This window comes from Malurus melanocephalus, unplaced genomic scaffold, assembly GCF_030028575.1.
Source record: "Malurus melanocephalus ecotype Western Australia unplaced genomic scaffold, MMel_1.1 scaffold_408, whole genome shotgun sequence".
In the NCBI taxonomy this organism is placed as follows: domain Eukaryota; kingdom Metazoa; phylum Chordata; class Aves; order Passeriformes; family Maluridae; genus Malurus; species Malurus melanocephalus.
In genome coordinates, this window is record NW_026623640.1 from 443,011 (window position 1) to 463,626 (window position 20,616).

Below are 20,616 nucleotides of genomic sequence, written 5' to 3' on the forward strand. Positions count from 1 at the left end.
TAAACAAAAGAGAGGAACTAAGTTGTAGAGAAGAACTAAGTTGTATTTTGTCCTTGCATTTTTCAGTACTTGTTACATTCATGTGAATCAGAATCATTGAACAGAGCTTCATGTTTCTTGATGATAAAAAAGAAAACATTCTGTGAATCATTAGGTCAAATGAATCTATGACGTAGTTTGTAGCTGTGGAAATCGAAAAGCAGGATGAAAAGAGAAGAAATAAAAGATTTTCTTAGGTTTTAGACTGTGAAGCTTAAATGGAGAAAAAAAAAAAAAAGCATGTGCCTGCAGAACAGCTGTAGGGGGCAAGTGCACTTCAAGTGCACTTACCCATTCTGGGGAGTCAGGAAAGGAAAAAAAAAAAAATTGTAAAAAGAAGTCACAAATGTGTTCCCCGTTCTAGTGAAACAGTGAGATGCATACAAATGTAAAGCTGTTTCAAAAGGTAAAACAGAAAACACAACCCCAAACCAAAATAGCTTAAGTTTCATGAAGCTATATTGTCATATTCTCACTTCTCAGTATCCAGAGCCAGAGTTTTCTGAATTTTTAATGAGGTTTTTTTTTTAAATCTATAATAAATAATTGTGCATATTTGTAAATTTTTTTTCACTATTATAGCTGCATGGACAAGCACCGTGTTACTGTTAAAGTAAGATTCTCTCAAAATGCCATGAATGATGACATTTTAGACAGAGTATCAAAAGTAGTAGGACTTAAAGTAAAATTGGTAATACTCTGCCAGCTCAGCAGGGAGGTTAACCAAGAGCTTGCTGTAAAGAAGTTTGAATGTTGCATAAAAAGATCTATGAATATTAGAGGGCTTTCATTTTTCAGAATGATGTTTAAGATACATTACTTGGTGACATGAAAGATGTGATGTGCTATTGATGATTGCTTACCTTTATAATCTTTGCTTTTTGGATTTTTTTCACTAATAATTTTCAATTCATTTGTGGAAGAAGGCAGTTCACCAATGTTCATGTTGTACAACCCATATGTTCTTTTCTTTTTCTTTTAAGGATTTCTACCTGTGTGCAGCCTTGGCCCATCTCAAGTGGGAAGAATGAACTTCGGGAAAGATGTCAGCACTCTAAAATATTTTACCATATGTGGCTTACAGGAAGGGTATGAACCCTTTGCTGTTAATACAAATAGGGACATCACCATTTGGCTGAGTAAAAGACTCCCTCAGTTTCTACCAGTGCCACAAAATCATGAACATATTGAGGTTTGTGATTCTATTCAAATRTGTCTAGACACTTGAATATGTTTGAATAATGTTTCTACTTTTGTACTTATTAGCAAGATTTTAATGTGATGTGTTGACCCAGTTCTGGATGAACAAAGAATATAATTACATGACATTCTGAGAGACAAATTATACAAGATGTCCCCATTAAGAGCTCCTTGTGCGGTGAGAGCTATGTTTGGACCAACTTCCAGAAACTGGGCATTTTAAAATAACAGATACCATGTGTTCTAGTGCACACATTTTTGATTTTTCTATAGCTAATTGGTTTTGTTTGTAATAAATATTTATTAGTCAATTGTGTCAACACTTACGTTCCAGTCAGTTGTGCATCTTAGTGGAACTGGATTCATGACTTGTAAGTTTGTCGTAAAATCCTTCTGAAATGATGAAATAAGAACTCTTTGTCACCTTGCGTGTGGTATTTAAGGAACAGTTTATGTTCTTTCATATGTACATGTATGATTTATAGTTCTTAATCTGTGTTTTTCTGGGCAGTTGGATTTATGGTGCAAAGAGTTAGGATGAGAATTGTGGTTTCTCCGTGACTGGTGTTTTAAATTCAACAATGGAGCAACAAAAGCATCCATTCCTGATAGTATTTATTTCCCTTCAAAATGGCAACGTGATTGCAATGTGTTAGATAGCATTCTGTTGCAAGTTTTGCAAGTCATGGATGCTTATTCTAAAAGCAAAAATTGAATATTTAAATGGCAGAAAAAGCATCAGCTTCAAACATCTGCATCTCTATGTTTCATAGGTGATGAGAATTGATGGCACCATTGACAGCTGCCCCTGTCTGAAGGTCACACAGAAGTCCTTTGGTTCACAGAACAGTAAAACAGATGTCATGTTTTTTCGGTTAAGCATGCCCATTGAATGTGCTGAGGTCTTCTCCAGATCAGCTGCAGGAGGGTTACCAGGCTCTGGTCTTTTTGGCCCAAAAAATGACTTGGAGGATTATGATGCTGATTCTGATTTTGAGGTTCTAATGAAAACTGCTCATGGTCATTTAGTTCCTGATCGGACAGAAAGAGAAAAAGATGCCACAAAACCAGAGTTAAACAATCATAAAGATTATGTTCAAGAAAAGCCCTCACGTCTTAAACAAAGGTTAGTAGCTTGCTATCTTTCTTTTTTTTTATTTTTTCCCCTCTGCTTCTCAAAGTAGAGGAAAATGCCAGTGTTGTCTGGCTGACCAGACAAGTAACTTTCGAATATACAGTTTAAGGTCAGAATTAATTTTAGTGTTTTTAAAAATGAGCCTGTCTCTTTCTCTTTTCTGAACAATTAGCCTTTGTGATTGAACTTTTAATAGAGATTTTGATTTGACTTCTTTTATTGCAGATTTATGCTAAGGAGGACAAAGCCAGATTATAGCATGAGTCACTCTGCACGGCTTACTGAGGATGTGCTAGCAGATGATAGGGATGACTATGATTATTTGATGCAAACTTCCACGGTATTGTAACATAAATTTTGTGTTTTAGCTGTTTGGGTTAATTTTCTTTATTTGATTTGATTGGGTTTTTTTAATACCTACTTTTTTTCTTTATTGTAAGAATTTCAGAAACAGTCTGATTTTCAGTTTAAAGGTCTGTGGTAGTTCTGAACTTCTACTTAAGCTGTAACTGATCTGTTCCTTTTATTTTGAATTGACTGGCAGTCTAAAACCATTTCCAAATGAAAACCCATAAACTAGTTTAATCCATTTTTGAAAACTGCTGTTGATAACACCAGATATAAAAGAGGGAGAATATAGTTCTAGAATAATGGAATAAATAGGAAAAAGTACAGTAAACTGCTGAGTCAGTGTTCAGGACCATTTGAAAACATCTCTGCTAGTTCTGCAGCGCATTTATTCAATGGAATTCCCAATGAAAGTTTTGTGCAGCTTCTATAGGTCTTTCTCTGACAAGATCAGCTCCATAAGAGCTTGTCCTCAATGTTCAGAGGAAAACAAATGCTCCTCTTCAGGTTGTGTTTTCTTTCTAAAAAATATTAGGTACCTGAAACTGAGTCACCTGCAGTATAAAAATTGTAGTTGCTGTAGAAATTTATCTTACAGTGTTACAATGCAGAAACCTTCAATACAAGCATATAAACTGCATATTTAGTGGTTTCCTTTTTTTTTTTTTTTTTTTTTTTTTTTTTTTTTTTTTTTGTTTTTTTTTTTTTTTTTTTTTTTTTTTTTTTTTTTTTTTTTTTTTTTTTGTTTTACGTGCATATTTTGTTGGCTGTATTTTGGTTTGTGTTTATAGTCTTCTTTTGCTTTGCTTATGAATTGCACTTGAAGAAGCCTATGCTGCTTCTGCAGAGATGACATGTTTTCACATTTTAGAGCAACAAATTAATTCTTAATCAAATGGCTACACTGGAGAACAAATGCTAACATTTGATAACATTGTTTTTTTTTATTAACAGTACTATTATTCAGTGAGAATATTTCCTGGTCAAGAACCTGCTAATGTCTGGGTGGGCTGGATTACATCAGACTTTCACCAGTATGACACTAGCTTTGACTTGGACAGAGTGCGCACTGTCACAGTTACACTGGGAGACGAAAAAGGGAAGGTTCATGAGAGGTTGGTCAGAATTTTCTTCAAAAGATCTTAATTTTTACCCATAAAAGCAACTAGCAACTTATAAGGAGTAAATCCACCTCATTTAATGTAACTGGATTGATGTAGAAAAAGTTGAAAAAGCAGTAATAGGAAAAAGTGTAAATTTAATTGTTACCTCCTCTTGCTTGTGAAGAAACAGTACAGTAATGATCTAGTCAAATCAACAGGCACTTCAAAGTAAAATAGTGCAGCTTTTCTATATAGTTTAAAATTATGATCCCGTAAATACTGATTTCTGAGGCCAAAATTATTACAACAGCTCCTCTCAGCACTTCAGTTTATTATCTCTTCTGTTATGCTTAACATTAAATGATTGAAAACCTTAACTTGCAAAGTCAGTTTTGTCTTTGGTATTTTACGGTATATTTGAAGTTGTTCATACTTCATCATTTTCAGGGGATTTTTTTCACTTATGTTGTGCTGATTTCATTGAGTTTTGGCGGTGGTTAAGGTGTGATCCACTGTTTTCTGCCACAAGGCCCTGTTGTTTGCAGCCATGCAGGGCTGTTTTTAGTTTGTTAGAGGAATTTTGCACACCATTCATGAATAAATTTATCTTTTGACATTTAGTATAAAACGCAGCAACTGCTATATGGTGTGTGCAGGAGAGAGCATGAGCCCTGGGCAAGGACGTAACAATAATGGGCTCGAGATCGGTTGCTTGGTTGATGCTGCCAGTGGCCTGCTGACTTTCACAGCTAATGGCAAGGAGCTAGGCACCTACTATCAGGTGAGTACTTTTTGATTATGTTTTCTAGTGGGAAGGGGAAAAACCAAATCCTTAGCCTGCATCATTACAGGCTTTAGTACAAGATTGTAAGAAAAAGGGGTCATCACTGTTATGGCAATAATTTTTCCCGTTCTCTGATTTAGGTTGAACCAAGCACAAAGTTGTTTCCTGCTGTATTTGCTCAAGCTACAAGCCCTAATGTTTTCCAGTTTGAATTGGGAAGAATAAAGGTAAATTATATGTGGTTTTGTGCAGGTTTAGGACGAATTAATCATATCAAATAATTTTACTTTGTTTTTGCCATTTCTTGCCTGCAGTGTGTTCTTGGGCACATTTTTATGATTTCAAGTGTTTACACTAATGCTGTTTTTATTCTTTACTCAATTTAAAATTCTTCAAAAATTTAAAATACAGTACATTGAATAAGAAGGGTTGAAACTGGTAAGAATTTTCTGAATTTCATCTTCCATTATGAAACCAAAGCACTGTGGTCAGTAAGGCAGATCTCTTAATTCTACAAACAGAGCATGGATGACTGGTGTATCTGAAGAATTTGGTTACAGTTTTAAAATAATTTTAAAGTATCTTCAAATAGAGCACAAGAAAAATGAGCTGAATATTGCTACCTTGTTTCGGATACTTGGATATCTAAGAAATCAGACGAGGCAAAAAAAAAAGTGGATTCCAATGAACTAATCATATGTGGCGGTCAAGTTTCTATTTCAGATGTAGCTTTTCTTAAAAAACAAATATGAAAAATGCTCTCTAGCTGCTAATCTTCCGAAAGTTCTAAGCTTGTTTTAAAAACTAGTGCAAATGTTGACTTTCTGTGTACTTTACTATATGTTGAGTGTTTGTTAAAGATAATGAAAATGATTGTCTTTTCCATTGGAATTTTCCAGAATGTAATGCCATTATCTGCTGGCTTGTTCAAAAGTGAACACAAAAACCCAGTCTCTCAATGTCCTCCTCGTCTCCATGTCCAATTTCTGACTCATGTCCTTTGGAGCAGAGTGCCAAACCACTTCTTGAAGGTGGATGTGTCTCGGATCAGTGAACACCAGGGCTGGATGATACAGTGCCTGCATCCTTTGCAGTTCATGGCCCTTCATATTCCTGAGGAAAACAGGTTGATGTTTATTTTTTGTACTGTATCAGAGTTATCTTGGGGTTATCAAGCTTCTCATGCAATGCCATCTATGTAAGACAGGCCTGAGGTCTTCTCTGTATTTATAGAGAAGTAAATGTAAACAGTGTGTTCTGATTTAGCTAATATTAAAAATTATCTTAATTTCCAATGTTTTAAAATCTCCCTACTTTTACTGTGTTTCCAACTTCTCCCAATTCCTCTACAAACATGTTAATAGCATGTGCAGATTGGCAATGAAAATGAAAGAAACTCTGTTCATGAATTATTAAAGATAATCTGTAAAATAAGCAAAAATCTGTTTTTGTAGGGATCTTGTAAAAATTTATGACCCATTTAATCATTCCATTCCTTTCAGTTTCCTAAATTTAATTAAAACAATTGAAGAAATTTAATTTTGTGACTTCCTGGTTACCCAAATGTCTGAGCATTTTGCCAATGCCTAAACTGAAAAATAAGTCACTCTAAAGTTAGGTAAGAATTCTAAACAAAGAACACCAGCATTGAGCCCTCTTCAAATGAACTAGTTAGTCTGTTGCCATTTTGCAGCCACAGATTTAAAACCAGTAAATTATATAAATATCATAACCCAAACTAGTTTTAAAACCTTAATTTTCAGTTACCTAAATTCATCTTTTTAGTATGAAGAAATATTCTGTGTTTAGTGAATAATCTGGATTTTTTTCCCCCCTGAAAGTAATTGAGATAGTGAATTTAGGAGTGACTTGAATAAATTCCAGATTAGATTTTATTGTCAGTCCTTGATTCTTACGTTGACAGCGTTTCTCACATGAAAGCTGAAATGTGGAAAAAGCCCATCCCTGAAATAGGTATTGTGCTAATGTTATCCTTAGGGAGAAGTTTGAGAGAAGTATACTTTTGCATATGGGATTTACTGCATTGTTTCTTCTTCTCTGCAGAACAATTGATATTTTAGAGCTGACAGAACAAGAAGAATTGCTGAAATTTCACTACCATACCCTCCGGTTATATTCAGCCGTTTGTGCTTTAGGCAACAACCGCGTGGCCCATGCTCTGTGTAGCCATGTGGATGAATCTCAGCTCCTCTATGCTATTGAGAATAAATACATGCCAGGATTACTACGTGCAGGATATTATGACTTACTCATTGACATTCATCTCAATACATATGCAACTGCCAGGCTGATGATGAATAATGAGTTCATTGTTCCAATGACAGACGAGACCAAGAGTATTACTTTGTTTCCTGATGAAAATAAAAAGCACGGCCTCCCCGGTATAGGGCTTAGCACTTCATTAAGGCCAAGAATGCAGTTCTCCTCTCCGAGTTTTGTAAGCATTAGCAGTGAATATTTTCAGTTCAGTCCTGAATTCCCTCTGGAAATTTTGAAGGCCAAAACCATAGAGATGCTGACTGAAGCTGTCCAGGAAGGAAGCCTCCATGTCAGAGATCCAGTTGGAGGTTCTACAGAATTTCTGTTCGTCCCTCTCATCAAGCTCTTTTATACCCTTCTAATTATGGGAATCTTCCACAATGAGGATCTGAAACACATCTTGCAGTTGATTGAGCCCCGGGTTTTCAAAGAAGCAATGACCCAGGAGAATGAAATTGATTTCTCAGAGGAGTTCAATTCAGATGAGCTCAAGTCAGAAGAAGGAGAGGAAGAAACCAGAGGGGAGCAAATGCCAAAGGAAGGACTCCTTCAGATGAAACTTCCAGAACCTGTTAAATTACAGGTAAAAATACTGTTGTGATAGTGGTTGTTCTTGTTTTCTTCACTTGGTAATGTATCTTTCAAGGAATAAAAAATTTTGAAATTAAATTTTTTAGTTAAATAGAGAGGGAACTTCATTACGGAAAACTAGGAGATTTAGTGTCTTTCTGGTAATACAAACTTCATCATCATAGATCAGGCAACTACTGTTATTATTAAAAATAATTAATTGCTCAATGCCATCAGTGGAATAATGAATTCTTCATTTTTATGAATCCAAACAGAAAAGAAATTCCCTAGGAGTAAATCCTTTATCTTAAAAAATTTAGTTATGTCTGAGGCACATTAATCTTTTGCACATGACAGATATTCTGGTGTAAGATTGTTACATGTGGTAAATTACAACATTAAATGTTCCAGATAATCTGTTTGATAAGTGACTGTTGCTGTAGGAAATCCATCCTTGCATAATATGCAGAAGATATTTCTTAGCTGGCCAGCTTGTGTCTCTTACACATCTGTGTCCTCAGATGTGCCATCTACTCCAATACCTGTGTGACTGCCAAGTACGACACCGAATAGAAGCCATTGTAGCATTTTCAGATGATTTCGTGGCCAAGCTTCAAGAGAATCAACGCTTCCGGTACAATGAAGTGATGCAGGCCTTGAACATGTCTGCTGCCCTGACAGCTAGAAAAACAAAAGAATTTCGATCCCCTCCTCAAGAACAGGTATAGCTTACAATGGACACTTCCTTTCTTGTTGCACTCTGCGTGCTTTCTATGTTGCAGAGTTCTGTTTGGTTTGAAAGTTTTTCCATTTGGAGATTGGTGTAATTTGTCTTTGTTTGTATTATCTAAGATTAACATGCTGCTGAACTTTAAAGATGATAAAAATGATTGTCCTTGCCCTGAAGAAATTCGGGATCAACTCTTGGATTTCCATGAAGACCTAATGACTCACTGTGGTAAGTCTTGTTACTGAATATTTTTACTTTCTAAATTATATTAGCTTTAGAAGCAATTTTTGTGAATATTTTTTTTGTAAGAAACATCAACTGAATAGTCTGTAAATTAGACTGGATAAATTATAAATATTATCAAATAAAGGTAATTAGCTTGTAGTCAAAACTAAAGAAATATTCTTATCCTTATATACTCAAACAAGAGGGGAATGTGTAATGTTTTGCTTCATAAGTGTCTGTTCTGCAGGCTGTTCTGTAGGTGTCTGTTCATTCTCTCTTTATAAGGCAACCAGTCCAGACACCAGTGGGTCATTGCTGGATACTTTCCAGCTTTTAAAGATTCTTTGTTGTAGTTGGTAGTAGGAAATGCAAACAAAATAAATAATTTAGAAAAAAAATTTGAAAGAAAAACAAGCTTTATCTTTTTGATTTTTCCATTTTTCTTTAGTTGCTTTCCATTCTTTTCCTCTTTTCCAATTACTTAACACGGCTTTTCCATTGTTTTCTTTTCTTATGGAGAAAATCAGAATTCGCATAATCTACAAGTAGAAAATTAATTTTGTGGGTCAGAGGGCACATAACCATAGAACAGAATTAATTAATTAATTTGTGTGTTGAAAACACGACTATTGCAGAATAGGTAAAACAGTTCCACATCATAAGTCCAATGTACATTTGCTTGATTAGTCAGCCACCATTTGGGGATTCACATTTTGTGGAATGGTTGAGAGACAAGCATATTGAAAGTCTGCAAATCAAAAAAGTACAACTAGAGCTCAGGGAATAGCGTAACTGTGGGAAAACAGACATTTCATTTGAATAATTTCAGACCATCTCTGTGTTCCTATTAATAAGATGTTTCAGTCTCTTGACTGTTAATTAGTGCCATTGAGGAGACTGCTATCCAAATAATTGTGTAATATGATTTAGTGTGAAATATGAACTTACTGATGATCAATGTTTAGTTTGGCGTCAATTGCTCTGTTATGACAAAGTATAACAAAATAACTTTTAATGAAAGTGGAACTGTACCTAATGCAAAAAATCAGGCAACTAGAGCCAGATGAAGTAAATTGAGAAGAATGATGTTATGTGATATAGAAACATCCTATCAAATTCAAGACTGCTACAGAACTCCCCCCAAAAACTTTAACTTCAGAACTTATTTTAGAAAGGAAAAAAACCCTAGAAAATAGTTGAGTCACCTTTTTACTTGGACTTATTATTTAGTGTGAGTAATAGGTAGAGGTCAAGGTTTTTAATTCCTCTATAATGTATGCCTGAATGAACACRTTTAAAAATAAGAGAAATGAGCTGATAGGAATCCATGAAGTTTGGCATTGGGAAGTATAAAGCCCTGTAACGCCCTGCAGCAAAGAGAGGCTAGGGACCAAAATACAAAGTAGCATTGCAGAAAAGCTGAGCTCTTTGGTACAGGAGAGACACGGCCATACTGGATGAGGCCAGGGAGGAGTCATCAAAGACAGTGAATATTTGAACCCTCTTTTGTAGGAGCGGAGAATGAGAGGACTGGGGTTGTTTAACTTGAAGAGAAAGCTCAAAGGGGGATGGTATCAATGTATATAAATATCTGCTGGGCAGAGGGAAGTTTAAAAGGTTGAGACAGTCTTTTCTCAGAAATGTCTAAGTGACACAAATTAAAAATCAGGAAATTCTACTTGTTTGTTACTGTAGGGTGGTAGAACCCAAGAATGGATTTCTCAGAGAGGTTGTGGAGTCTTTTCACTGTAGGAGACATTCAAAAGCTCACCAGATATGGTACTGGGCATCCTGCCCTAGTTGAACTTGTTTTCAGCAGGGAGGCTGGACTCTAAAGGCTCATTTTGAACTCAGCTGTTCTGAGATTCTGTGAATCTTCACATTAATTGGTTTTACATTTTTATAGCTTGTTAGAGTAATGTCATGAAAGACCACTGTACTGTGAGGGTGGCTACTTCCTTCTGACTCATCACTAGAAAGTATTTTTGTAACACTTGTACTTTCACTTCTTTCATATGTTTTACTTAAAAATATTTACTAATACAATTTGAACCACACGGTATCAGTAGGGACTGTATCTCCACTTCTGAGCTACGTATGTCCAAAACAGGCATCATTGCTAGCATGGAAAAATGCATAGCAGGGGAAATATATTTATTGTATATTTTATGTATAGCATCACAAAATTTATATGCCAAATTAAGGCTGCATGATCCTTACCTGCACTTCCTGCTAGGCACATATGCCTGTTCTATACTTGTTCCAAATGCCAGTAAAGCATGTCTCATATAAAACTCAGAGCTCTAACAGAGCAGAACAACAGTTCAGCTTAATTATGTTCATACATACAAGATACAAAACATATTTGTAACTTGCTTTATGTTATTCTTTCAGTAATTAATGCATTTTTTTAAATTTCAGGAATTGAACTAGATGAAGATGGAGCCTTGGATGGCAACAGTGATTCAACCATTAGGGGTCGCCTCCTATACCTTATGGAAAAAGTTACTTATCTGAAGAAGAAACAAGCTGAGAAGACAGTTGATGATGATGATAAGACATCCTGTAAGCAAAATTTAATCAGCTTATTGTGACTTAATTTCAAAAGGCGGAAGAAGCAGATCACTAAGTTCTTCCCACATTTCCAGCCAAAACAAGGTGGATTTTCAGTGAGATATCTGTGCTCCTTAAAGTAGGTAGCTTGACTCGAAACAAGCACAGATGGATTTATTAAGCAGATTGGTTTCTCAGTGGGATGTAGTGGAAAATTTCTTCAACTGGCATTTTTGCCCCTTATCTGTTGTCAAGTCATAAATTTAAGAGAATGTGTCTTGCTTTTAGTAAAATTAATAAAGACTTAATAATTGTAGCTAGGTCCTTATTTCTGAGAACTTCATCTGCTGCAGCAGCTTCAAATCAGTATTTGCATGAAGATTATCACATGAAAGAAAACTGTGCAATTGGACTGTAATTAGGAGAAGCCTCCCCACCTAACCTAAAACTCAAGATTTTCTGACTGTGATTGTTGTTTTGTCATTTTTTCTGACTGTGACTGTTGTTCTGTCATTTTTTCTGATACTTTCTGCTTTTCCATCTTGATAAGAATCAGTGCCAGTGACATGCTAGTTCTGCAGTTGGTGCAAACTGACTATTTAAATTTTATTTATCTTTTAATTTGTTACTGTTTCTTTTATTTTTATCTTTTTTTCTTTTTTTTGTGGTATGTGGCACTTTCAAATGTCCTTATTTTTTATGTTGCTATCCTACTAGTGGGAGTGAATTTCCGGGCACACAGTTTAGGTGTTCAGACTTGGGTAAAAAACTTGATCATTGACTACACAGAATTCTTAGGGAGATTGCCTGTTTACCCTCGTTGTTTAATGAAAGTTCCTGAAGTTACACGATGAGGTGGTTTCCCCAGGGTACTTACAATGAAATGGCTTCTTTGCTGCTACGTGTTAGTGTTACCTTAGTGTGGAAATATTTTTGTCCTTCTAAAAGAGTGCCTTCTAGATTTGCAGCTTATTGCTTCAGTTATCAGGCAGTGGTAATTAGAGGCTAGGTGCGTACAGAATGTGGCAATTAATCTTATCACTTCCTCTTTTTTTCTTGTAGTAAGCTTAAGAGCACTGTAAAACCTGATTCTCTCTTGTTAATATGAACAAACACATTAAACAAACAGACCCACACGCAGGTGAAATGCAGTATTGCAGTCATCAAAACAGGAACCAATTGATAGTCTGCTCCTGGGATTCTTCATCAAAAAAACTCAAACAAACAAACAAACCCCACCCAAAAACCTTAGCATTGTGTCGCTTCTTGTTATTAATTATTTCAGTCCTTCTGAAATATCAGCCCAGCCACGTTTCATCTTTTTCTTTATTTCAAAAGTGGTTTTATTCTTAAAAAATGCTATACTCTGTGTCAGTGGAAGCACCTCTAGTACCATGCTTGGACAGTAACAATGAAATACATTACTACTACTCTTTTTTCTGCCTTTCACTGTATTAGCACAAATTCTCTTCTTTGTTAAACATTYTCTTTTCCATAAAATCCTGTTTTTCAGTATCTTTCTGTGAGTATTTTTGCTTTTTGTTTGTTTGAGTTAAACTGGAATTATCTTAGCAAAGATTATATCGCTTGTCTATATTAACATATCTTTCCCAAACACTTATATATCCCAACTAATAATATCAGTGACACTACCAGATATGGGTTTCTTGCTCATTAGAGACTGAATTAAATGYGCAAATGATGATTTGCTATTTATTTTATTGTAGTGTTTTAATTTCTTTTGAAGGGCCTTTGGCTTTGGCAAAGGACTAAGTTCAATTATTTTGTTTTGTATATTATAAAACCTTGAGTGGATACTGAGCTTAGACATGTAAATAAATAAGACAGTGTTTACATATGCAACCAGGATAATTTTTCAGCCTTATTTCATAAAAGGCTAAAAAAGTCCTTAGACCCGAATTATTGGAAAAATATTGAAAGCAATATGTAAAAATAAATCTGGGGATATTGTGAGCATCTTGTATGTCTTCATAATTTTTGTCTTTAATTTTAATATTAAATATATGCTTTTGGTTTTTACATATTTCTGTTTGTCTTGTGTGATTTTTATTTTGCTTTGATAGTCTGCCTAAAAAATACCATAAAAAAGGTGCTACTTAGGAATTGAATTCATTCTGATTCATGTTGAATAGTGGGTTCTGGGGGCCTAGCAGTAGGGAGATGAATAATTAATGGTAATTTTTTGATTTATTTATTTCCTTCACAGCTACTCTTCAGCAGCTGATTTCAGACACGATGGTGCGCTGGGCCCAGGAATCAGTGATAGAAGACCCAGAGTTAGTGAGGGCCATGTTTGTATTGCTTCATCGCCAGTATGATGGGATTGGTGGCCTGGTTCGAGCCCTACCAAAGACCTACACCATAAATAGTGTGTCTGTGGAAGACACAATCAATCTTCTAGCATCCCTTGGCCAAATTCGTTCCTTGCTTAGTGTCCGAATGGGGAAGGAAGAGGAGAAGCTTATGATTCGTGGATTAGGGTAAAGAACTGGAGTTTTTGATAACTTGTCTTTATTTAAAGATTTTTTTTGTTATTTGCTGTGTGGTTATGGCCAAGGTTATACATGAAGTTTGAATGTGAATATGGTTGTAAATGCAGACACTGCTATCAGTTGTATGGTATCTTCAGTTGTAAGATGAAGCCTTTGCAGTACTATATATATCATTTTGGGGGAGGAGCAGTTGACTTCTGTAACATTTCCAAGCAAAGTTGAAAACACGTATGTAATATTTCATGATATCAAAATCTATCTTGTTACTCTATTTTGAATATTATGGCTGTGAAGAATCCTGTCAAGAACACCATCCATTTTTGGCTCTTGACACATACAGCTTCCCCCAGCAGTCAGCAAATGGAGTTGTACCTTCCCATCCTGTACCTATGCCATCTTTTTTATTGAACTAAATGTAGATGGTATGTTTGAACCATGAAGTAGTTCGCACGGTCTTATTCTTTCTAATTATTTGATTAATAATAGTGAAGTACAGCCTAATGAAGAGCCCAATTGGAGAAAACAATAAAGCAAATTTGATAATCTCCATTAAGAAAGAGGTTAGTTGTTTTTTTCTCTCAAGTTTTTCAAAGAGATGTCTTTTGATATTAAGCATCAGCTTCGATCTATTGGAAATCTCATCAGCAAGAGCAATGAGAACCAGAGCATTATATAAAGAATGCCAATAAAGCGAGGATAAGTGAAGCTTTTGTTGTGCAAAATACTTTTTCTTTCTTTCTTATTTTTTATTTTTTTGCTTACTGAAAACTATAAATATTCAAATAATGTTTATACATAATTTTGTATTGTCATTATGTAGGCAATGCCTACATCTTAGGTTGCCAGCAGGTCTCATCAATGTTTCATGCTTGTTGCAGTCTTCAGTGTATTCATGATAAGACTTTGTCAACAAGCTAGGTCTAGCATCAGTCAAGAGACACAAAGCAGTGGCAGTTGTAAATCTACCTTTCTATACAAATTGAAGTTGTTTCATTTCACTTCAATTTATGAAGTCTGTAATGAATGAGTGTTTCATTCAAAACTGGATTTATTTTCCATATCATGTTCTCTGCTTAGTTCTTATGCATTTTTTCTCAACATTTTCTGCTGTGAATTTAAAACTAAGATTTCTGAATCTATTTAACATTAAGTGTTTTTGCTGATTTGTAAAAGTCTGCTGTAAGCTAAGCCAGTGCTCTCTACTTCTTCCTATCACCTTTCCTTCTATTCTCGCTAAAGTCTTGTTTAGCCTGTGGGTTACTGAGCTGTGCTATTTGTATAGCCTTTTATAGGATAACCTGAGCTCCAACACCTATTTAGAAATACCAGGTTTTTTGCTGTGAGTGGTATTCTCTTCTTTCAGCTGAGAAATGGAGGTGTAACTAATTCCTACTTTAAAACTCAGTTTTTTCAAAAATGTTGTTAAGATCTTTTTTTCCTAAGTGTGACATTTCATAACACAGTCCACAGTTAAACAAAACACAGAGAGTRGATGTGCTTTGCAAAGTAGCGCAATGTTGCTGGCCATCCCTTGAGATGAATTTTTGATTTTCTGAATTGCTTACTGCAAAAGTAAGCTGCTGCAGACAAAGAAGAATTTAGAATGTCCTGGAAGATTGATACCATTGAGGATTTTTTCCAAGTGTGAAGCATTAGTGCAGAAAGGAGATAAGAAACCTTTTGGGGTCAGGGCCTAGCCTCCATCATCTCTAATATGAAGTTCAGTTTTAGGTTTTGGGAGAAAAGTTACTGGGAGTCAAAAACTCTGATTGTGTCAAATACTCTTCTTCACATCTCATCTTTTAAAAGGCTGAATTTTCTTTGCTGAGTGTAGGAGGTTAAGGTCAGGAAGAAAAAAAAAGGACTGCTATAAAACGTACAATGAAATTTGAAGTTGCAAACAGTATTTTCTTTAGTGACCTGCTAATCCTTTTTTCTCATGACCTAATCACTTTCACAGTTTTTTTATGGGTTGTATTTGATTTCAAGACCCATTACAGTTTGTAGAAATTTAATTACTTTTTACACCAGACATTTTAATTGAGTATAGCATGTCAAATAAAATATTGACAGTATGATGCAGATCTGTTCTGATGAAATATGTAAAGAGTTCTGCTGAACAGTAACTCATTAATAATATTTGTGCAGCTTCTGTTTTTGACACTTAGAAGATAGCTGGATATTTCTTTCCCCTAGGATTTTTTACTGCTTTAGATGGCAGACAGCAAATGTCTCAAGGTTTAAATAATCTAAAAAGAAATTTACATCAAAAAATATTGAATAATTGAATTTAAAATTTTAAATAATGTAGCAGTTTTGACGATGTTCTTGTTGGAACATAGTTTTAGATTTGAATGGAATTTCTAATGAGAAGAGTGTTTTACTCCAGTGTATTCAAGGGGTAATTAGTGCAGTAATTATAATGTGGGAAAAGAAAGGTCACGTTCTTCCATGATGTGTATAGAAAAATATAAAGGAGAGATTGAAAATCAATGAAAAAAGTCCCTGAGGTAATTTTTACTTCGGGTGGTGATGAAGAATTTCACAGTAAATCAGCTTTGCAAATAACATAATAGGTAAACTATTGGTCCATAACATTTTTTTTTTATTTTGTTTTCCTGCAGAGACATCATGAATAATAAAGTATTTTACCAACATCCAAATCTCATGAGAGCTTTAGGCATGCATGAAACCGTCATGGAAGTGATGGTAAATGTGCTTGGTGGAGGAGAATCCAAGGTAAAACAATTTACTGTTAGAAGACAGAGAGTTTAGAACACAGCTGTTCAAAGCTTTTTCCTTTAAGGCACTGAGGTAGTGGGACCAAAAGCTATTATTAATTTCCATTGTTAGCATAATAGTTGACAAAGTTTTTTAGAAGAATCTGTCCTTTCATTCCAGAGGAAGGTATTATTGGCATTGTAATTTCAGCTGCTTTAAAGAAAAATCTGTAGCACTTTCTATGCATAGTATGTTTAAAAGAGATCTTTTTATTAATTAATTAAAAAACAAATCAGTATTACTCTTTGAAACTGAGTATTCACCTTCTTTCATGTTTGAATCTAGAATCTGTGGGTGATCCCAGCTTTTGTTTTCCAAGCTTATACTTTAATCTTTGAGGCTTAAGGTGTTACTAACTGAGAAAGTGCTGTTGATTCCAGTGAGAAACTTATATATTGAATTTCCCTGAGGGGCAATGAGTACAACACCTAGATATTAGTATGTTAAGAGGCATTACATAAATGTTCTTCTGCATGTTACATGTCTGTGTTAGAGTTTAAACTTCAGTCTCTTTGCTTCTTAGGAAATCACTTTCCCAAAGATGGTGGCGAACTGCTGTCGTTTTCTGTGTTATTTTTGCCGTATCAGCAGGCAGAATCAAAAAGCAATGTTCGATCATCTTAGCTATTTACTGGAAAACAGCAGTGTGGGCCTTGGTAAGTATGAAAATAAAATTTAAAACTTTTTGCTGATTTATATATTAAACCACAGGTATTTTTCTGCATTCCTCTGTTTACTTACTCTGTATTGAAGGTTCTCCTTTTTCTGGTGCAAAATATCTTCATTAACTGTACTGTTAACTCCAAATAATTGCCCTGACAGTAGCATTAAGTTGAGTTAATTTAGTACACTTTGTTGTATATGCATTCAGAGAGAGTTCATTCAGAGAGAGTTCATGATTAGTTGCTCATATGGAGGAACAAAATATAATCCTGTTTTTACAAAGAGAATCATTAATAAATTCTGACAGCATTTCATTAAGCCTTACCTCTCAAGCTTTCACCCCTGAACTTTTTTCTATATACTGGTCAGTATACACCTGTGGCAGTGGGAGAAATACAGAACTCATTTGCCTGATTAGATGCATCGTTAGGTGCCCAGAAATGAACCTTGGAACTTTCTTAATATGTTTGCTTTCCTTTTCTAGTGCCCAAATCAAATGCATTTGGAGTGTCAGTATGAAAACCTTGGTTTTTTTTAATGCTGCTTTTACTGACATTTTTTAAGGAAACACCCAACTTATAATCTTATATTTTAGAGCTATTTTCTATTGCAATGAATTTTTTGGGTATGTCCATGTATTAGACATTATACCATTATTGCACTTTCCTCAAAGTTGTGTCAGTTAGGGAAGTTATAATGAGATCTTAAAACAAAGTATGTGGTGAGAACAGGAATGTATAAGACAAGTTGTTTCTGGCTTGAGCATTTATATTGTATTTTAATTTCAGATTGTGTCAGGTTTCATGCCATTTCATGATGATTTATTATAAACGGAGAAGTATAAATTATATGTTTATAAGCATGTGCTAACAAATGAAAAGAAATTCCACCTTATTAAAAGAATTTAAATGTATTTCCTATGAATTTGTTGTGTTTTACTAAATTGGTGTTAAAACTAAATGTTATTTTAACAGCCTCTCCTTCTATGCGAGGATCAACACCTTTAGATGTTGCAGCAGCATCTGTAATGGATAACAATGAGCTTGCTCTGGCTTTAAGGGAACCTGATCTGGAGAAGGTTGGTAGCTTCTTCATCAAGCATTTTTTCCCCTGTAGAGATGACAAGATACCTGTTTCTGGGAAAATGCAAGATTACATGGCAGTTTCTGATACTGTTCAGAGGAAGGCTGGAAATCTGGTTGGTTGCCTTTTCTGCTGGTGGTCTGAAAGTGGTGATTGCACACAGAGTTGTAGCCATAAGGAATTGCTTCAAAGGCAACTCTTAATTTTGCGGTAGTGGAGTCCATACCCAACAAAACTTCATTGCTCAAATCTTTCTTTGTTGTTCTTTTGGATGATGACATGCAGTGGTGTTAGAATATAATAGGGGTTGCTAGGAGTTTTGTGGTAACTTGTTACAATATATGGCAAATTTCCATAAAGGTATCTGTCTATAGCTGTCATGTTTTCCCCTAACATTTAAACCTGTTTCAGCACAGTTTAAAGCAGTTCGGATTAATTGCATTAAAGAGTAAAACACTCAAGAGAACCTGTGACAATTGTGTAGTATATGTAAATTACTGCTGCAGGAAGGAATAGAATAGTTAGTCTGTCAGTAGTGGAGAAGAAAAGCAGGTTAAATAATGGAAAGACAAATTCAAGGTAGACTTTAAAAACTCTTTCTTAAGGAAAGTAAGACAGAAGAATTGCAATATCCAATTTCTTTTTGAAGACCTCGGATCCTGGAGATTATATGATCTTTATAGGAAAATATCTGTCAGGAGTAATACAAGTTTAGATGTTCCTTTCTTGGAATAGGAAGATGGATTATGTGTGTTTCAAATAGCATTTCCCGTCTTAATATTCTTATAAGTGGTCAGCAAAAAGACGTTCTGTAAACTAGCTAAAGGCTAGAATTCTTACACTTCAGAAATTAAAGGACCAGCTGAAAACTACTTTTGAGCCTATAGTTCTGAATTACAGGGAGTTTTAGTGCTGTGTGTTTAAAACAGAAAGGAAAAAAAAAAGGCAAGTGAAAATGAATGGTTAAAATAAAAGAGTAGACCTTTTATTCTTTATAAAATATGTGCTTTTGATTATGAATGGTGTGTAGCTGGGAAGTGTTGCAAAACTGACTAATTTGTAATGCTCAGAGTTGCAAGAGAAATGAGATAAATGAGCAAAAAATAACTCCAGAGAGAAATGATGGAATTGAGATAAGAAGGTCTTGCAGTTCATGGCAGGAGTAGGAAAAGACCGAAAAAGTGAAATAAGCAAGAGAGTGCTCTTCTGATTTGCCCAGCACATGATATGTTTTTGTCAAGGATAACAGATTGTGGGCACCATATCCTGACAACGTTGATAAGGATGCTACCCTTTTAAGCTTCTTTTTCACAATTAATAACCTTTTTATCTTACCTTGGTTTTAGGTGGTGCGCTATTTGGCTGGGTGTGGACTGCAGAGTTGTCCTTTATTGATCTGTAAAGGCTACCCAGACATTGGATGGAATCCAGTTGAGGGAGAACGATATTTGGATTTTCTCCGTTTTGCTGTTTTTTGCAATGGTAGAGTAGAAACCTAAACATTTTGTAACTTCCTCTAATAATAAAATAGGTTTGTAATTTGAAATAGTAATACAAGCCAACTTGATAAGTTATTTTAAATTAAAAGAAAAATTTGCAAAAGAGTAGAGTTATTCAAGACACACATTAACTTAAATGCCCACTTCATAAGTCACATAGGGTCCTGTAAGCCATTTTTCAGATCCAGCTTTAGTTTTGAAACGCCCACATCTCCTTTGGAAGTAGAGCAGAGTCCTAAATCTTTCTGTGATAAATTCATGTGAGGTACAGAGCCAAACCCCTATCTTTTAATGAAGATTTAGATAGTCCAGTTTTAGTGTTTAGCAATCCTACTGGTCCCCTCATTAACCCTCACACTTGATTGTGAGTCTTTACTAAAAATCAGCAGTTTCAGTGATACTTCAAGCATCCTATACTGCATAGTTAATTCCTTGGGTTGTTTAAGTTTTGAATTAAAATATGTTCTATATCATAGCTTTTATTGCAGTAGTAGAGGTCTATGTGTGTTTGTGTAAATTTATTGTGATATTTCAACGGTTTTATAGTTAAAGGTATCTATGTATTCTGCTCTTTTGTGTACTGTTTTCTGACTATATTTCAGAACTCCTTTTGATATAATCTCTTATATTTGGCCTGTGGCAGGAGAGAGTGTGGAGGAGAATGCTAATGTTGTAGTCAGACTGCTTATTCGCCGCCCTGAGTGTTTTGGTCCAGCTCTAAGAGGAGAAGGAGGCGATGGGTTACTTGCTGCCATGGAGGAGGCTATACAAATATCAGAAGATTCAACAAGAGATGGACCTTCCCCAAGTAATGGATCTAGTAAAACCCTGTAGGTGCAGTCAAATTGCTTACATTGCCATAATATTTGTTCATTTGTATTATAATCTTAGATATGAAATGACTTTTTTGTTTTAACATGTGAATTATCAACAGTTGGATTCTTCCTTGTATTCTGTGTAAGGCAGAGATTTATCTTCTGCTAGAGAGTGCTTCCTCTGCACTGTTAATTTAAGTAACTTTCTAAACATTAAGACATCTCTAGAATTCTGTTTGTTCTTTTTCATTCCATTAAGAGTTAGGCCACTGATGCAAAATGAGACAGATAAATG

The 20,616-nt window shown here is 35.0% G+C and overlaps 1 protein-coding gene across 1 annotated transcript in view; it reads left to right on the plus strand.

Annotated features, from left to right (window-relative positions):
• Positions 1-20,616, plus strand: part of RYR2 (ryanodine receptor 2) — a 288,052-nt gene that overhangs the window by 154,160 nt on the left and 113,276 nt on the right. Inside the window, exons 30-46 of the mRNA XM_057379481.1 lie at positions 1,023-1,231; positions 2,013-2,365; positions 2,600-2,714; positions 3,677-3,837; positions 4,447-4,606; positions 4,750-4,836; positions 5,509-5,735; positions 6,674-7,472; positions 7,981-8,181; positions 8,312-8,417; positions 10,836-10,979; positions 13,195-13,468; positions 16,105-16,219; positions 16,785-16,917; positions 17,899-18,002; positions 19,354-19,489; positions 20,150-20,336. Coding sequence (XP_057235464.1) covers positions 1,023-1,231; positions 2,013-2,365; positions 2,600-2,714; positions 3,677-3,837; positions 4,447-4,606; positions 4,750-4,836; positions 5,509-5,735; positions 6,674-7,472; positions 7,981-8,181; positions 8,312-8,417; positions 10,836-10,979; positions 13,195-13,468; positions 16,105-16,219; positions 16,785-16,917; positions 17,899-18,002; positions 19,354-19,489; positions 20,150-20,336 — 3,511 coding nt within the window. The remainder of the gene's footprint in view (positions 1-1,022; positions 1,232-2,012; positions 2,366-2,599; positions 2,715-3,676; positions 3,838-4,446; positions 4,607-4,749; positions 4,837-5,508; positions 5,736-6,673; positions 7,473-7,980; positions 8,182-8,311; positions 8,418-10,835; positions 10,980-13,194; positions 13,469-16,104; positions 16,220-16,784; positions 16,918-17,898; positions 18,003-19,353; positions 19,490-20,149; positions 20,337-20,616) is intronic.